This window comes from Phascolarctos cinereus, unplaced genomic scaffold (assembly GCF_003287225.1).
Source record: "Phascolarctos cinereus isolate Bilbo 61053 unplaced genomic scaffold, phaCin_HiC Scaffold_1;HRSCAF=81, whole genome shotgun sequence".
Lineage (NCBI taxonomy): Eukaryota > Metazoa > Chordata > Mammalia > Diprotodontia > Phascolarctidae > Phascolarctos > Phascolarctos cinereus.
In genome coordinates, this window is record NW_027555514.1 from 117,689,998 (window position 1) to 117,710,395 (window position 20,398).

The 20,398-nt window shown below is 38.3% G+C and overlaps 1 protein-coding gene across 1 annotated transcript in view; it reads left to right on the plus strand.

The window, feature by feature from the left end:
* Window positions 1–20,398, plus strand: part of GRM8 (glutamate metabotropic receptor 8) — an 886,817-nt gene that overhangs the window by 670,566 nt on the left and 195,853 nt on the right. The window contains 1 exon segment of the mRNA XM_021002389.2: window positions 19,820–19,956. Coding sequence (XP_020858048.2) covers window positions 19,820–19,956 — 137 coding nt within the window.

Here is a 20,398-nt window from a genome sequence, read left to right on the forward strand (position 1 = left end):
CCACACCCCAGTAAACTGTTTTGACAGACAGGCTAAACTAGGTTGAGGGTAACCAAGGGGTCTCAAAGCCATTGGTGAATTAGGGGAGTGTCTACTCCGAGCAAGTGAAGACTTCCCCTGGTGGAATGGGCCGACGAGAGCAATTTGTTCCAACTGTCATGAAGGCTGCTGAAGCAGCAGTTGTGGAGTGCTTAGAGCTTGGTTAGACATGGAAGACACCAAGGTCATCCACTGCATCTTGATTCTGTCCTGCCAATGGACTATGATGACTCTGGGGGAGAGAGTGAAGCCCAGGACTTTGTGCAACTCTGCCTCACTTAACTCCAATTTACACATGAATCAAAAGACATCACCCATATTACTTTACCATTTTACCTATCTCAAAGTCCTGTGGTGACAGGTAAGTGATGAAGCAGCAGGTGCAGCTCCACTGGTAGCTATAGTCATAATCCTGCACACAGGCAGCCCAGGCCATAGGGTCATTTTCTCACCAGAAGCAGTAGTGGGATCTGGCCGTGCCCTGGGTGTTTGAGCAGCCTTTTAAGCATCATATTGCTTACCTCCTAGCGTGAGGAAGGGGCTGGAAAAGGTACCTTAAAAATTGTCTGCTTACCTAACTCTGGCTTGATTCTGTCCTGTGGTTGAAACACAAAAATATGTACAAATACATCTGCAAAGACTGTTTTCCTTACCATCTGCACATGGAATATTCACACACTTACAGGCAACACAAAATCCAGTAGGCCTGAAAGACAAACAGCTCTTACTGCAAGAGAACCCAGAAGGTATCACATCCAAATACCAGCCCTGAATGAAACAAAGCTGGCAAATGAAGGTCAGTTTACTGAAGTTGGAGCTGGATACATGTTTTTCTGGAGTAGCTTCAGTGAAGGGGAATACCATGAAGGTGGTGTAGGTTTTGCAATCAAAACTAATCTAGTCAACTACCAAAAGGAGTGAACGACAGGCTCATGACAATGTGATTGCCATTTGTAGGAAAACATCACACCACCATCATCAGTGCCTATGCTCCCACCATGATGAACTCTGACGAGATCAAAGAAATTTTATGAAGACCTGGAGATCCTTATCATCAGTGTGCCAAAAGATGACAAGCTTATAATTCTGGGTGACTTTAATGCTAGAGCAGGCTCAGACTATTAGACTTGACAGGGAGTCCTAGGGAGGAATGGAGTTGGAAACAGCAACAGCAATGGTCACTTACTCCTGAAGATTTGTGTGTCTTATGACTTTCCCATCACCAACACTGTCTTCCTAAACAAAATAAAACTTCATGGATGCAGCCTCGCAGCAAACATTGGCATTTAGTAGACTATGTAATTATAAGGAGAAGAGAGGGGGCGTGAGAGTGATGAAGGCAACGTGTGGTGCAGAGTGTTGGACCAATCGTAGACATCCTCTACAAGCTAAATATTTACATTCAACAAAAGTGGCATCCCCAAAGTAAAATGACTACCAGAAGAATTAATGTCAACAGATTAGAGCTCTTCTGTGAGTGGAAACAGTTTGTTGCTAACTTGGAGGGAAAGTTGAGCCAACACAGAATTGGCAACAGTGGAGTAGAAAAGGAGTAGGCAGCTTTCAGAAATCTGGGTCAGAACACTTGCAAACACCAAGACTGGTTTGACGAAAATAATGGGGAAATTCAGAAATTACTAGATGAAAAATGAGAATTCCACTGGGTTTACTAACAGGATAGTTGATCCACCTCTAAGAAGGCAGCATTTAATTCCATCAAAAGTAAGGTACAAGCAAAGCTTAGAGAAACACAGGATTCTTGGCTCAGTAAGAGGGCAGATGAAATTCAGTTTTATGCTGATAGTAACAGTCCAAAGCACTTTTAAGATGCCTTCAAAGCAATTTATGGGCCAAAGACCTGTGGTGCATCTCAGTTATCAGTGTTGATAGAGCCACATTGATTAGTGATAAGGACGTGATCCAGAGAGATGGGTTGAACACTTCTATAATGTTCTCAACAGACCATCATCAATCAATGCTGAAGTCATTGTTTACTTCAGGTTGAAGTCAATCCCTCCCTAGCTAAAGTTCCAACTGAAGAAGAGGTTTTAAATGCCAATAGGCTCCTTTCATGTGGCAAAGCACCTGGTACTGATTCTACTCCAGCTGAGATTTATAAGGTAGGGAGTCCATTGTTCATACAAAAGCTGAATGAAATTTTCCAGGTTATATGGCAAGAAGAGGTTATCCCCCAGGAGTTCAAGGATGCCTCCATTGTCCATCTCTATAAAGGTAAAGGAAATAGATTGTCCTGTGACAATCGGGGGGGGGGTGTCTTTCTCTTAGTCATCGCTGGCAAGATGCTTGCCAGAGTCCTTTTTAACAGGCTGATCCTTCACCTGGAAGATGGTCATCTACCTGAGAGCCAGTGTGGCTTCAGAAAGAGCCGAGGAATGGTTGATTTGGTATTTGCTGCCTGACAGCTTCAGAAGAAATGCCAGCAGCAGAACAGAGGTCTATACACAATCTTTGTAGATCTGACCAAGGCCTTTGATACTGTCAGTAGTGAGGGCTTATGGGAAATTATGTCAAAATTTAGTTGTCCAGAGAAGTTCATCAGCATTGTACATCAATTTTGTGATGGCATGCTTGCTTGGTTCTGGATAATGGACAATGTTCAGTCACTAATGCAGTGAAACAAGGTTGTGTGCCTGCTCCCATGCTTTTGAGCATGATTTCAGTCGTATTGTCAAATGCTTTCAATGAGGATGACCATGGCATCAAGATCAACTACTGCACTGATGCTAAATTCTTCAACTTGAAAAGGCTACAAGCCAAGACCAAAGTGGAGGAGTGTTGGTGTGTGATTTTCTGTTTGCTGATGGTAGTGCATTCAATGCAGCCTCTGTAGCTGAGATGCAACAAAGTATGGGCCAATTCTCTGCTGCTTGTGCTAATTTTGGCCTAACAAATAACACCAAGAAAACACAGGTGCTCCATCAGCCACCACCACACCATCCATATGTGGAACCATTGGTTATAGCAAATGGAGAAATTTTGAATGTTGTAAGTTCACTTACCTTAGTAGTATACTTTCCAGGGGTGTACACATTGATAATGAGGTTAATGCACACATTGCCAGACCTAGCTCAGTGTTTGTTAGGCTCTGAAGGAAAGTATGGGAGAGAAGAGGTATTACTAGACTACCAAACTGAAGGTCTACAGAGCCATTGTTCTGACCTCATTGTTGTATGCCTGTGAAACCTGGACAAGATACCAGTGCCATTCCAGGAAACTCAATTACTTCCATTTAAATTGTCTTAGGAAGATTCTGAAGATCACCTGGCAGGATAAGATACCAGACACTGAGGTCCTTTCTTGAACTAAGCTGCCAAGCATTCAAACTGTGCTTCAGAGAGCACAACTCCGATGGGCTAGCCACGTCATTTGAATGCAAAATGTACACTTGCCAAAAAGTCAATTTTATGGAGAACTCACACAGGGCAAGAGTGCACATGGTATTCAGAAGAAGCTATAGAAGTACACCTCAAGGTCTCTCTTAAGAACTTTGGAATTGATTATGTGACATGGGAAACACTGGCACAGCATGGAGTGCTCACATCAGAGAAGGTGTTGTGCTCCACGAGCAAAGCAGAAGTGAAACAGCTCAAAGGAAATGTGAGATACACATATTTAGAGAATCCACTCCAAATCTTCCCTGAGACTGTTTGTGCCTGACCTGTGGTAGAGCATTCCAAGCTCGTATTGGTCTGATCAGCCACAGTCACACACACTGAAGCTTGACTCTAGCATAGTGATGTTATTTTGGTCCTCTTTAAGAATGGAAAACCATTTTTGTCAAGGTTACCACTTTCCTAAATTTACAGTTTTTGAGTCATCCTCCCTCATTCCTCATGTTTAATCAATTGTGCCAAGTCTTGTCAACTATCACCCCAACATCTCTTGCATCCATCATCTTTTCCCTGTTCACATGCACTATCCTAGTTCAAGTCCTTATCAATTCTCCCCACCTGGACTTTTTCAAAAGTCTCCTAATTGGTCTCCCAATATCCATTGTCTTCCCTTTCCAATCTATCCTCCACATGGCTGCCAAACTGATGTCTCTATAGTACAGTTATGAATATACAAATATTCTGCTTAAGATATTCCAGATGCTCCCAATTGCTTCTAGAATAAAGTCTGACATCTAATGCCCATCAAAGGCTCTGCCCTACCATTTCAACCTTATTATTCCAATCAACTAACATTATCCCCTTCACCTAGTAGTCTATATTCTAGCAAAACTGACTGTTTCTCATTCCTCATATGTGACATTCAATCTCTGATCTCAATGATCCACTTCCTCCTAATCTCCACATCTTCAAAATTCTGTTGTTGTTCAGTCATTCAGTTGTGTCCAATTCTATATGACCCCATAGATTTTGTCTATGGGGTTTTCTTCACAAATTTACTGGAGTGGTCTGCCATTTCCTTCTCTAGTGTGTCCCCATTTTTTACAGATGAGAAACTGGGGCAAACAGGGGTTAAATAACTTGCCCAGGGTTACATAGCTAGTAAGTTGTCTGAGGCTGGATTTGCACTTAGATCTTCCTGACTCCAGGCCCAGTCCTCTATCTACTGTACCACTAATTTTTCCAAATCTCTAAACTTCCTTTAAAATTCAACTACTGTCACTTTCCGTACAAGGTCATTTCTATTCAGTCCCCTCTTCTCCAATGACTTCAGGCCTATTTTTAAATTTTTCTTTATATGTGCAAGTTGTTTACTGTAGGTTCCTGAGGGCAGAGACAGTTTCATTTTCATTTCCACATCTGAAGCACCTAAGCACAGTGCCTGGCATATAAAAGATGAAAAGAACCTTTATGGTATAGTACAGATGACACTGGATTTGGAATCAAAGGACCTGGGTTCAAATCCTGTGTCACTTATTACCTGAGTGACTTTGTGCAAATTCATTTAAACCCTCTGGGCTGCAGGGTTCTTGTTTTTTTTTTTTCAGTTGTAAGGTTTGAACTAGATGCCCTCTAAGGTCCCTTCTGCCTCTAATTGTATGATTCTACATTTAATGAACACTTGCTCAGTCATTGAAGATACTGATAAAACTGTTGGACAGAACAGGACCAAGGCCTTGTGATCTTGTTCTAACAACTAAATCCAGATTCCGTATGTATAGTTATTGCAGCTTGCAATAAGTGGAGACCTGGTGAAATCTGCAAAGCCTTATTGAATTATTCTGCTTTATTGTAGTGGATATTGACTTCCATTTCAATTTCCAAAGTGATGTTGAACATTTATAAAGAGTAGCCTCCTTTTATGTATTTTTAAAAGTCTTGTGCTCTTTCAGGGGATGCCACAGAAAATCAATGATTTCATCAACATATTAACCCTTGGAAGAATCTATCATCAGAGTCACAGAAGGGCCTTCAATATAGTAAGTAGGGTCACTGAAGGATGTCAGCAAAATCAATACGAAATCTGATGGCTTTATTTCTCCATGTTGATAAAGAGCCCTTATGTTGCTTGTGTCACATTTTCTAGGGCCCTATGGATTTTTTTTTTAAATGAAAGAATGCCACCTTTCAGTGATAGCTGATTATAGTATGAACCTTTCCTAAGGGAAATCACAAGCTATCAAAGAGAGAAGGCACCTTAGAGAACATTTTGCAGATGGGGAAATGGAGGAGCAAGAGGGTCACCAACCTGCCTTATGAATATGAAGATCAGAGTCCAGGAGGGTCAGTGACTTGCCCATAGTCATACAGGTAGTGAATGGGCCGAAACCTAATTTAAACCCAGATTTTCTGACAACCCCCCCTCCCCCCCAACTAGAACTCTATTCTCTAGGCAACACTGTCTACTCCAAATAAGACAGCTACAAAATCTCCAAGTAGAAGTAAGTTACACTTAACATTCCAGAATTTTGTTGTGGACATTTCTAAAAGTAAAATTGTGATACACTAGCATTTCAGTATTCTTTATAGGATCATATACATCCATCACTCTATACATAAATAATTTAAAAAAAGAAAGAAATTGAATTGATAACCCTGCAGGAAGCTGTTGAAGCAAAAGAAGTTAGAGTTGCAGCCCCAACCCCATTTCTTATGCTGTGGCATTGCTATGCATTAGGATTCAAGAGATCAATTTCTTAATTAGACAATTTAGAGTGTGAACTTTAGAACTTTGATATTAATTACCAAAATGAACACAAATAGCTGCTAGGCATCAGTCCTTTTTGCATGAATCTTACACAATACCAAAACAATAGTCCAACTCAGTTAATTTATTCAAACTCCAAGTCAATTCAATATTCTAAAAAAAAATCCATTGGTCCAAATATAGCTGTTTGAATTTGCTATTTGATTGAATTTTTTGCTCAATTCTACCTTAATGGTTTCTCCAGTTTCCTTGTGAAACAACAACCTAAATATCAACCTTTGTTCAAAAAAACCCCTCTTTTCATCTTATAATATTCTAGATGAATTATGCTATGTATCATATATCCTATAATGTTCTAATTGAATTACTTATGGAAGCTCAATGATATAGGGATATAGTAGAGTGCTGGGCCAGGAATCAGGAAGACCTGAGTTAAATGTTACCTCAGACACAAACTTAGTGACCCTGGGCAAGTCACTTAACCTTTGCCTCCATTTCCTTATCTGTCAAATGAGGATAGTAATAGAACCTATCTCCCAGGGCTGTTGTGAGGATCAAATGAGATAGTATTCATAAAGCACTCGCAAAACTAAAAGTGCAGCTATTATTATCATATTTTTAGCAAACTAGTTGGAATTTTGTTCCTGTTACCTTTGTTGATGAATCATTTTTCATTCATGTCCAACTCTTCATAACCCCATTTGGGTTTTTTTTTTTGTCAGGTACTGGAGTGGTTTGCTGTCTCCTTTTCCAGCTCATTTTATAGATGAGGAAACAGAGACAGAGTTAAGTGATTAGTCCTGTGTCACACAGCTACTAAGAGTCTTGGGCCAGATTTGAAGTCAGAGGGATGAATCTTCTTGACTCTGGGTCTGGCACTCTATCCACTGTGCCACCTAGCTGCCCCATTGTTGCCTTGAGACTAAATATCAAGTAGATTAAATTCAAATCAACAGATATCTCAGGGGATGTTAAGGTAGTAGCAAATATAATGTCCCTGTCCTGGGAAACCAGTTAGCCAGCCAGATGGTCAGCAACCATGTATTAAATACTATGGGACAGGTGCTAGGCTAATGCTGGGGAACCAATGAAAGGCAAAAATATGACTCCTGTCCTTAAGGAGCTTACATTCTAATGGTGGAGGTCACATGCAAATAACAATGTATGTGCAGGACATATATAGTGAAATGAAACATTTTCTCAGAAGGCTTAAATTCTATTTGATATCTTTCTTCAACTGGCCTTGCTGAAAGGAATGGCATATTTTAAAATATAAGAAAATGATCCAGTGTATAAATAATTTAGAACCAGAGGAGAAAGAAACTTAATATCATTGTAAAATTTTGGTTGTGTATAAAAATATATTTCATTTTAGAATTTGCCTTTCAAACAATAAAGTGAAAATGTGTGATACTTTAGTGGTATGAAAACAGTTTCAATCTTTTTCTTTCCTCCTTCAGGAAAAAGAGAATTTGCTTTAATCAAAAAGTTTCTGTAGTCCAAATAGCCAAAACAATTTGTGTACACAGAGCCACAGAGAATGTAATATAGAGAGCTTCAGAATGTGTCAGTGCTAGCATTAATTATTCATAGGAAGCACATCTGGTTTCTTTTCCACTTGCTAACACCATTTAGACAAAAAAAACAAATAGAGGGTTACTATTATAGTGTTCTAGGGACTTAACTACTTGACCAGGGAATTGCAAATTTGTCTTTTTAACACTTTCATTGGATGATGATCATGGAAGGAAATTATACAATACAAACTCAGGAGTAGTGAGAAAGTTGTACTCATATTATTGCTGCTTCTTTGCCTTAGGAGTTGACATTGTGGTAGAAGGGCTTGCGAGGTACTTGTTGCATCTGTCAATGTGGTATCACAAATGTTGTACAGCTAAGTTCATGGGCCGAAATAGACAACTGGCCTTCATAGTTCTGTCTCTTGTTGGTTTGAAAGGGAGGTAGGTCACATATACAAATTAACAATATATGAACGAATGGGTGACCCCAAGGAGACAGCTATATTGTGCAACAGATAGGACTGCTGGGCCTGGAATCAGGAAGAACTAAATTCGAATCTTGTCTCAGACACTGACTAGCTGTGTGAACTTGGGCAAGTCACTTAATCTCTATCTTTTTGTTAATCTCTCAGTTCCCTTAATTGTAAAATGGAGATAATAATAGTATATACTGCACAGAGTTACTGTGAGGATCTGATGATAGAATATTTGTGAAGTACTTAGTACAATTACTGACACATAGTAGGTCCTGCTATAAAATGATAATAATGATGAATGATGATGATGATGATGATGATGATGATGATGATGATGATGATGATGATAGTATTCTTCCATGGATATACACCAAAATTTATTCATGGTGCAATGGAAAAAACACCAGATTTGGAACTAGAGAACCTGTATTATGTTCCACCTCTGTTTACTGTGTGAAACAGAGCAAGTCACTTATGAGCCTTAGTTTCATTATCTGTAAAAATTAGGGGTTGCGTTAGATAGCCTTTGAGATCTCTTCCATTTCTAGATCTTAGATCCTATGATTCTGTGACTACTTTGATCCAAAAGTCCTTTGTCACCCTGTCAAGTTTTTGCACTTGTCTCTTACAAGTCCTTAAATCCTTCTTTGAGAAGAATGTGCTAGGGGCCTTTCTTTAGTGTTTTTTTTTAAACATTCTTCGGTTACTTGTGCAACCCCAATATTGTCCATATGCCATTTATTATTCTTCCTACATATCCTGCTCTGGTCCACGTCTTTTCCAAACCCAAATTTCTATAATCATATTCTTAATGAGTGGCAACATGATATACAGGATAGAGACCTTATCTTGTAATTGAGAATATGAGTTTAAATCCCACAGATGACACATACTGCTTCTGTGATCCTGGTGAAGCCACTTAAACTCTTTGTACTCCTGACAATACAGGGAGATTATAATTTGTAAAACATTTACCAGTCATGAAGAGGATTCCTCACCATAGATCCCTTACACCAATGAAATTAAAGGCCTGTATGAAGAAAAATCCCTTATGGCATTTCTTGCATATAGGTCATCACTGAAAATTGCTGCAACATTTTTATATTCATTTGGTATTTTTCCAATTTCCACACATTCTTCAGAGACTGTGATACAGCATGATTTTAAGTCACATAGCACCACATGAAAACGAATGTTAGAAACTTTACATGTGCATATATGTGTCTGTGAGGGAGCAGTCTGAGATCATTAAAAATGAAACACAACTTCCCAAATGTATTCCAGCCCTTTATCTTCTTCTTGTTCACTTCTGAGCTCACTAAAGCCTTCCTAATTACTAATAAAAATAACTATACTATAGAGCAACATGTATTTACATAAACAAGATGCAAATAAAGTGTTGCATGGTCAGAGGAACTGAAGAATTACAAAAAAAGTTCCTAGAAGAAGTGTTTGACATAATTAGCTTTTAAAAGATAGGTAAAAATTCAATAACTTTTATATTCATGAGGGAGTCAGTAAGGGGGTTTCCAGGCCTAGAAGACAGTGTAATATACAATGATTCTTTATCTAATTTACAGAATGGGAATACCATCTGTGTTCATTTCTAGAGAGTAAATATTGAAGAAATGGGAAAATCACCTATGCCCAGTTTTTATTAAATAGTTTGTGTTAAAGGGGTAGTCCTTTAATAATCTCAAAGGTAGTCATTCTCCCATGGATCAGGCACATATATGGATATGTACAAAGAATTATGTCATATTTGCAATGCAAGTAAATATTGGATGTATACAGCCAAGAAAACTAAAGAAATCTAATTCATATCTTCAATAAAGCTATACATTGTAAAATATCTCCATATTACTGTAAATTAAAATGTCATTCTATCACATACGATATGTATTCTCAATACAAGATAGGTAATATCAGCATCATTTTATATTTTGAGATGTTCATAACCATTTAGTTACCTGGAATCACGTAATTTATTGCCAGGTATTTTACTAGCCAATTACTCACTGATGGTTGGTGTAATTACCAAGAAAACAGGTCCATAAGAAACAAATGATTTGCTGTCTTGCCCTTCTGACCCCATTCATAAATCATTGTCTGGAATGAGTGGAAGTTTTCCCATTGTAGTGCTATAGCTAGTGGGCTGTGGCATTTTCAGGGTTTTGAATGCCTCAGACACAGAAAAATATGTGTTTCAGTGTCATTGGCTATATCATACAGGATGATAGAATTTTTGAGCTGGTAGGGACCTTAGAGATTGAGCTGACATATACTAAGTCTGCAAAGATGAACACAAGTATTCTATGTGACATTGGGAAAAGGCACATCACTGAAACACTCAATAACGAGGTAGGACAAAGGCATCATAATAGCATCCTATTCAGGATGAACACATAGAAGGAAATGAAGTGGTGACTCCAGGCAGCTAGGTGATAGGATCTTTTAGCTTAATGTTTCTACTAAGTTCAGTTTGACAGGAAAAAAAAAATCAAATGAGTTAACATATGTAAAGTGCTTTGCAAACTTGAAAACACTAAATGCCAGCTGTTATTAGCTATTGTTATTTGAAGTTGTGTCTTCAACCTACCTTTCCTTCCTTATTTCTTTCACAAACTCTGTAGTTCAGCTAAGTTGTTCTTATTGTGTCTCATACATGGCAATCCAATTTCCACCTCTGTGCTTTTTAACAGGCAAAGTCGTCATGTCTGCAATTACTCCCTCTTGATTTTCATTGCTTAGACTTCCCAAGCTTCCTTCAAAACTTAGTTCGAGTCTCATCTACATGAAGCTTTTCCTAATTCCCTCAACAAACAGTGCTCTTTCTCCCCAAATCTCTCTATATCTGTTTTGCATATAGCTCCTTTGGTACATGAAGTCTTTAGTCCCTGAATTCCTAGCACTCCACACATTGTAGATGCTTAAGAATACCTTGAAGGAACAGGCTGCATCAATTGATGCAATGCTTTGACACGTGCTAGCAATAGTAGGATGAATATTTATACTTTCCTAAAATTACCTGTGCTCATAATTACTTGTATTTAAAGTACATTTGCCCAGATAGGAAATATTCTAGTAAATTGTTCGAAATTAGAAAAATAATTTGGGCATCTATTGGTGTGGTCTTTCTAGCACAAATGCTTGTTAAGTGATAATCAAGAAGCAACTTTACCTTTTTCTATTTAATAATTTAATTAATTTTATCCTACCTTAACAATTCAATAAATATTTATTAGTTTCCTTTTGTGAAAGTGAATCCTAGAACACCATAATATCAAAGGCTGTTGGCAACCCAAAGGACAATGGAGAAGTACATGGTGGGTGAAAATAGGCTATGGCATATTGCCAACAATGTTGTCTATGTAATAACTGCCACAAAAGATATCTTTTAGAAAAGGATTAGGAAAGATGGTGGGCAAGTTAAATAGTCGGAGGGAGAATAATAGATAGATGGCTCATATCCTGCCCTGGTAACCATGAATTGTCAAAAGACTTGAAGTCAGCATGATATAGAGAAAAGAACACTAGACTTGCAATCTCAAAGACCTGGATTTGAATTCTGCCTATTAGATGTTGGGACTGTAGGCAAGTCATTTTACCTCCCTGGGCCTTAATTTCCTCATCTGAAAGTGAGGGGCTTGGATTTGATGATTTCTAAGGTCTCTTTCTGCTCTAAATCTAGGAGGGAGGAAGCTCTTCAGAACATTGGGAAAACCATAAGATGAAAGATTTCACAAATGAGGAAAGCAAGACTCAAAATCTAAGTGATTTATGTAAGGTTATAGAGGCAATACCCATCAGAGGTGGGGTTTTAAACTAAGGTCCTCTGACTCTGGAGCCAATATTCTTTCCACTGTACCACACTATCTCTTCTGTATGAGATACATAAGGGAATATGGAAGAAAAGAATCACACAGAACAAGAAGGCACAGATGGATTGTTGTCTCTACCAATGGTGGGAATTTCTAGTTGGACAAGACCACAGATCCATTAAAGTATCGTAGTATATTATATAACAGACACTAGATTACAATAGTAGGAGCATCCATAGGATTATAGATCTGGAGCTGGAAGGGACAATGGAGACCAACCCTCCCACTTCACAGATGAGGAAAATGAAGCCCAGAGAGGTCAATGTTTTACCAGTGTAATAGACCTAGTAAGTTATCAGATGTAGGATTTAAACTCTGATGCTCTGGAAAAAATACAAAGGTTAGATAATATAGGAACTATCACTATTTTCATGGAGCTTATATTATAATCAGAGGAATTGTCATGTACAAATATTTAAAATACAAATAATGTATGAGCTCATGAGAGACATAAGTAATGTGCTATGGGAAGTCAGAGGGAAGAAAGGTCCTAGTGGATTAGGGAGATCAGCAAGAGCTTCCTGAGGGAGGTGACAGTTAAGATGGATTTTAAGGAGTGGTGGGAATTCAACAGGTCTTGAAGTCATGAAGAAGGACATTTCAGAAAGAAAATAATGGCCTCTGTAATCATAGGCAAGGATAGTATCTGACCAGGTACTAGTGATGATGCAGGAAAAAAAAATGTGTAAAAAAGAGTTTTGGGAGTGAGCAAAGGTCATTTTATTTATAACCTTGACTGCTAGAGTTCATAGCTCTGAAGTGAGGACTGGTTTTCCCCAAGGAAACAATTAGAGTTGCTTTTCCTACTCAATTAATTCACAAAATTGCATAACGATTACCATGCTTCCATTCACTGATGCAAGCTACTTAATGAAAACTGCTAGTTTTCCTCGTGAGAATTCATAGAGTCAGACCAGCGAAAGTGCAGTTGGATTTCTATCAAAAGTCTTAAGATTTCTATCAGTTTCAATTTTCTTCTACTCTCTTAAAAGGAAAGAGAGAGTAGAATGCTAGTAAGTATTTATGAGAGCATGTTAACCACACACCACTTAGAGGCAGCTTGGTATAGTGGTAGAGACCTAGACTTGGCATCAGGAGACTTTGGTCCAAGTCCTGACTCAGATGCTAAGATTGTGTTTTTGGGCCAATCACTCCATCTCTCTGGGTTTCAGTTTTATTCACATGCAAAATGAGGTTGATAGTAATCATATTTGAATAACTTACCTAACAAGGCTATTGAGGAGAAAATGCTTTGTAAACCTTAAAGAGCATTATAAATGTGACTTAAGATGACTGCTACTCAGGGACAACATCTTGCTCTGCTGAGGAAAACGAACATTGGAGAGATAATTAAAGGCTGAAGTGGCCAAAGCTTGGCTAATGATTAGAGGACTGGGCTTGAAGTGCTGATGATCATATAAACAAGCATTCATTAAGTACCTAATTTATGCCAGCGACTGTGCTAGGTGCTAGAAATGCACAGACAAAAGAAAACAGTCCTTGACCTCAAGGAACTTATATTTTATAGCTAACCTCTGAAACTGGCTGTCTGACCCTGATCAAGTCACTTATTGATCCTCTTGCAGTAATCTAAATCTATGACATAGGGCCGGTTGCCATCTGCCAAAGTAGAAGGAGCCTTCTCCTATTCCTCCACCCCTACCCCCACTGACCAAATCATGGATCCTGTGCAGATTCAAGCAATAATGACCGTATTCTTAAACACCATTTCAGTTTTTCTTCCCACTAATTTGTGGTGATTTTTTTGTGATATTAGATTTCATTTCTTTTTTTACTATTATAATGATATATGTATGATATAACTTTTTTTTTGATCCAGGATTGGGAGAGGAGGGAGATATACATATATACATACGCACACACACACACACACACACACACATGTTTAGAGAGAGAAAGACAGAAAGACACAGAGAGAGACAGAGAGAAACAGAGACAGACAGAGAGAGACGGAGAGAGAAATACAATGGAGAGAGCAGTCCTCCTAACTTCTCTTCTATTGAGTAGAACCCTATGTAGCTAGGTGGCGCAGTAGAAAGAGTGCCTGGCTTGGAGTCAGGATGATTTATCTTCCTGAGTTCAAATCCAGCCTCAGACACACTTCCTAGTTGTATGACCCTAGGCAAGGCACTTAACCCTGTTTGCCTTGGTTTCCTCATCTGTAAAATGAGCTGGAGAAGGAAATGGCAAGCTATTCCATTATCTCTTCCAAGGAAACCCCAAATGAGCTTACTAAGAATTGGACAGGACTGCCAAAAAAGAAAAAAAGACTGAATAACAATTTATGCTAATCACTATTTCCAAAATGCTTTAGTTGACAAAACACTCCCCTCAGAGTTGGGTAATAAAAGTATCATCAACTTTCACTCTTCACCCTCTTTTGACCAAATGGAGACTCAGAAAGTTTAAGTCTTGCTCAAAGTCACATGGATAATAGGTGTCAGAGATGGAATCTGAATTCAGGTTCAATACTATGATTCTTTCCATCATAGCAATTTGCAGAGACAAAATAAGATCATATATACAATATGTTTATAAGCAGTATCTGGTGGATGTCGGCTATAGCCATGCAGCCATGTATGTGTGTGGGGGGGGGAGGATCAAGATCTTGCTTACCTAATTGTTCTCATTTCATTTTTCTCCTTGAAGTCATTGCCACATAATGGAGTGGCTGCAGGTCTGATGTCAAGTCAGGAAGACATGAGTTTGATTCCTGCCTAGCTACAGTATTCTGGGCAAATCATTTTACCACTCAGCCTCAATTTCCTAATCTCTAAAATGGGGATGCACTAGCACCTAACTTGTAAGGTTGCTGTGACTTTTCTGAACTGAGTGTAATTTTTAATAGTAAGCCTAGGAAACAGAAGCAGGAAAACCACATACACAATGACTAATAATACAAATGGAAAGCACAGCCACATAACAATAGAAATTGAGCGCTACACAATTATAATGTGCTCAAAGAAAAGATATGAGATGTGCCTCCCTTTGCTTCTTCACTGTGGTGAAGGCCTTTTGATATGTTGGTTAGTATTACTGAATTATTCCTCACTCCTCCCTCTACAACTCTCCCACCTCTTTTTTTTTTTTGTTATAAAAGACTATTCTTCTCTGGCATGGATAGGGGTGGAAGCCTACACTGGGAAATACAGATGATGTAAAACCAAAAGACAGCAATATAATTTTATGTTAAAACAGAGCACTAAGCCTAAAGATATGAAGCATATTCATTCCTGTAAATAGTAGTGAATTGGTTCTCTCCTCTGTGGCTCAGTTGAACCTATCTTGACAGAAGGCCATGTGTGTATGCAAGAGATAGAAGACTGCTGCTTGTCTGCCAGGCAAGGCCTGATGGAAGACTGAAGAACAGAGGATCTCCTTGCACTCAGCTGCCCAGGATGAGGGAGAACCCTCTGAGAAATTTGAGAGAGAGAGAGAGAGAGAGAGAAGAGAGAGAGAGAGAGAGAGAGAGAGAGAGAGAGAGAGAGAGAGAGATGGGAGAGACAAAGGGTGGCAAAGAGAGAGAAGGGAAAGGGGAAGTGATTCCTCTTAAGACCTTGGTGTTAAGTATTATTTTCTACTTCTGACTTAGTCACCTTACATATCAGCCTCCTTCTTGTTAACATCTCTTCTTGCTTCTTAGCTCTCAGGACTTGAGCCAATATCATACCATCTGCATTCCAGTCTCAAGGTCATAATGTTCAGTGACTTCTTTGCTTTGCCTCCAACTTTCTAGATTTGGCTATCATGCTTCACCATGTTCACCCTGGAATTTACTCCATTTCTTGGGGCCTCCTCACCTTGGAATGTCCACTCATCCCTGCAACTTCCTCAACCTGGAACCTCCATCCACTAGGCTAACCCACCTCACTTTTCTTTTTTTTTTTTTTTTGGCTAGGCGATGGGGTTAAGTGACTTGCTCAGGTTCACATTGCTAGTAAGTGTTATGTGTTGGATTTGAATTTAGGTCCTCCTGAATCCAGGGCCGGTGCTCTATCCACTGTGCCACCTATTCCCCCCCCCCCACTTCACTTATTATTGAATTCTTCCCAGAAGCTCCATTTTGAGGGAGAGGCCAAAGCTGCCCAGCTTTCATGCCCTTCCTTGGCTCTGCCTCTCATTTTCTGGATTTTGTCACCAAGCTCACAATATGGGTACCTTTCTTTTAACCCACTTTTCAGCTCCTTTTTGTTGGTTGTCTTCTCTCATTAGAATGTAAACCCCTAGAGGGCAGATTGCCTTTTTTTCCCTTATATTTGTATGTCCTGCATTTAGCACAGTACAGTGCCTGGCACACAGTAAGCGTAAATAGATGCTTGTCGCCTTAAATACTTGTAGCCTTGCTTGGATGCCTTCCAGTCAATGTTTGAGTCCAAGTCAGGAGATAACTGTGCAGTTATTGCAGTGAGGATTCCATTAATCCTGGAATATATTGGGGTGGGGTAGGGTGCAGGGGTGCTGGTTTAGATGTGAATTGAAATAGACAATCCTTTTGAAAGCTTTCCAATCGAGATTATGCAATTCTAATAGAATGTATCCTTTTATATCTTGTTTCCTTGGCAAGGCTGATCTTATCCCCTTTGTTGCCAACTCATTTTGTGGCTGCTGTTAATTAGCTATGTGCACTTTTAAAATGCATTACTTAAATTACATTTAATCATTGAACATTTCGTTTCACCTTCTTTTAAGCAAACATGTTTTAATATTTATTTTGTCATTTTTCTTGGAAGGAGTTCTATTTAAATCTCCTATTTCATCTGCTTTGCTAAGATGTGTCTCCCTGACAAATAGGCCTTGTGGTTGTTGTTGTAAAGATTCATTCTGCTTATTTAAGAACCATACAGGCAATTATGGGTTATATTTCTACGTCTCAAATAGATCCATTCAATAATGATGAAACTTTACCTTCATAAAGTGCTTTTGATATTAGCATCATAAAGTCATTTCTACCTGAGGGAATGCTATTGTCACCTCAATCTTCTGATGGAGAAAATCAAAGAGGATTTTAAATCACTTACCTTTAAGTCCATTAAATCAGTAATGGCATCAGACTATGATTTTTTCCGCCTTTCCTTTTTATTTTTGTCTTCTATGTACTAATACAACTAAAAAACTACTGTTTTTTTTGTTGTTGTTATTTTAGGCAATGGGGTTAAGTGACTTGCCCAGGGTCACACAGCTAGTAAGTGTTATGTGTCTGAGGCCGGATTTGAACTCAGGTCCTCCTGAATCCTCTATACACTGCACCAGCTAGCTGCCCCCCAAAACTACTGTTTTTAACAAAAGCATGCAAATTATGAATTACCTTTTCCAATTAAAAGATTATAAAAAACAAACAAACAAAAAACAACAAAAGGAATGTGGCATGATAAAGTATTGCACTTAGAATCAGGAAGACCTGAGTTCAAGGCCTGCCCACTTACCATCTTTCCAGGCAGGTTTCTAAGACTATAAATTGCAAATCAATGGCAGTTATAAAGGGAGTTTGAAGAATTCCCTCTATGTTTGAAATCTTAGGCCTGAAGCAAAAACAAAACAAAGACAAACAAAACGAAACAAACAAAAAGGCAAACCAGAGGCACAGATCCTAGCTGTCTGTCTGGCTGCTCAGAGTTGGATGGGCTGGATAGACTTTTGTGGGATGCAGGGTCTAGTTCTCATGCTTAACACACACACACACACACCCATACACACACGCACGCACATTCACATGGAGTAATCAGACTGTGAGAAAAGGATTCATACTATAACTGAGTCCCGTGAATCTTAGTTTCAGTTCCAGAGGATGTCATTTTTTTGATTTAATCCCCAAATTCTGGATTCATGCGCTGACGCACTGACAACACTCAAATTCCATGAAAATAATACTTTTTCTTTTTAAACAGTGAGCTCTAAAATTAAAATATTTCTGAAAGGTAATCTATTTTATGAAATCAGATGTATGTACAATTAATTTTAAGTATAACCATCCTGGATTCTTGTTTTCTGTTTTACATTCAAGCATTTGGCAACTAGAAACATTACTCTGATAACAAATGTAAGAAGAGTAAGTCAGATCTATTGCTTGAAGATTTGCAAAGTGGTATAAAATGCTTATAGGGAAGTTTTGGAAATGACCATCACACACGTCAGGGGTCTTTTGGCCGTCAGAGTGAAACAGTAGGTTAGTTCTTCACATACATTTGTATAACGTAATGAGAGACACCCATTTCAGTCTATTATACCTGTTAAGTATATCTTAACTATTTGAATTCTAAATGCTTTTTTTTTAAAAAAGTAATCATTTATTTGTTTTTGGTTTAGATGTGTTTTCATTTTCTTCATTTCTGGGGGGAAACAACTCACTTTAATGCTTTAAGTTTTTCAAAATGATTTACATTTATTATCCCATTGTACAACAACCTGTTAAAGTAGATATTATCATTTCCATTTTATAGGATAATGAGAGAAAGTAAAGTGATTTTCCTAGGTTAGTCCCAGTGTCTGAGGTGAGATTCTAACCAGGCCTTGCTGAATCCAAATCTAATGCTCTATCTTCATAACAATTATTTTTTAGTAGACTAGAATATTTAATCAGAAAGCATTTAGAAAAATAACATCTCAGATTTTGGGCTTACAAAGTACTTCCATCACAAGTCTGTAAGCAAGGTAGCATAGGTGTTTTGATACCTGCTTGTAGATGAGACAACTAAGTTTGAAGACTGGCTTAGGGGGCCAAACTTAGATTTGAATACAGCTCCAAATCCATGATTTGTTTTATTTATTTTGCACTGCACATACTGCCTCTTACCTATTAGTAATTGGTATTGCCACCTATGGCTTTTCAAGGCTTCTGCTCTATAGACCATTGGTATTAATGCTCACTAGATAGAAGGGACTGTGGTACAAAGAGGATGAATAGGAAATCCATGGTAAATACCAGTCTTTAGTTCAGTAGAAGACACAAAGAAAGCTAACTAGATGTTCAGTCACTGTTTATGAGTTAGTTTAGAGAATACGTCTCCCCTTGAAGCAGAGAATGAAAGATAATGAGATTTTCCACCTACTCTTAGACTAATTCTGATAGTGATTTTGATGTTCTGCACAGAGGTGAGGACCTCTCATAAACCACTGGCTAATTTAGCGGAGATTCAGAATAGTAATTCTCCTTTAAAAACAGCAGGACAGTTATTCTGGAGGCCAAGGTTGTGGTTGTGGCTGAGCAACCTGGAAGATAAACTAAAAAAAAAGGGAAGATATTTTAGAGGTGGAGCCAGAGCCAACATTGAGTGAAAGCTCTCAACATTGAAGGGATTTAATTATGTAATCTCTAAGATCTCTTTGAGCTCTTAACAGCATTTATAACATTAAGACTGGTTGGATAATAAGTGAATGATGTCATGTTTCAAAATATAGTTTTGGGTACATATAATGCAAAAGCTATTCTACATAAAGCAATATGTATTCTTTTCTAGATGAACATTTTGTTGCCCCTGGAGGTTTCCAGTACTGACTATTTCTTCTTTCAGATTGTGTTCATTTAGATTTTAGAGAAATTACCTAACTGTGATATTCACCATTTACTTTGTTATAAAGCAAAACTCTTTCCTGAATACAGAGTCAGACAGATTGTAATGCAAATGATATTGCATAGACGAAAAGAACCTGCTGATTCACAATCATTTTATCTTTGATCACATATAATCCCAAACTTTTTATCTTTCATCAGAATACTTTTATGGAACAAAACCGTTTATTAAAATTCTTTTCCAAATGTTTACAGGCAGCGCTGGCACGCCAGTTACTTTCAATGAAAATGGAGATGCTCCTGGGCGTTATGACATTTTCCAGTATCAGATAAATAACAAGAGTACAGAATATAAAATAATTGGTCACTGGACTAATCAGCTTCACCTAAATGTAAGTATCTGTATGGTACTTAATATTGTTCTGGGTTTTATGTCAATGGATACTTTGCTGATTAAAAAATCAATTCGTAGCCTTACTTCTAAGGTATATTGTACATTTTCCCAAATGTTTATATAATCTGTAAGATGCATTCCTCAGCTGGAGAGGCATAGCAGATGAAGGGCTTTCCCTGTGAGTCTGGAAATAGGGTTAGTTATATGATTATGGGCAAGTCCTTTAACCTCTTTCTGGTTTTCTAAGACTAAATTACAGAGCCCTCTTACCAATGCGTATCAAAGGGGTAAGTTTTTGTACCAGGAATCTTCTTTACCAAAATCTCTGGTCCAAACATTAAACCAAAAATATCTAAAAGCTCTTCAGTCTTCAGTCCCCATTCATAATCATATATAGGCCCTGTTACACTAATTGCTGGTTCATGAAGAAATCACTGTGT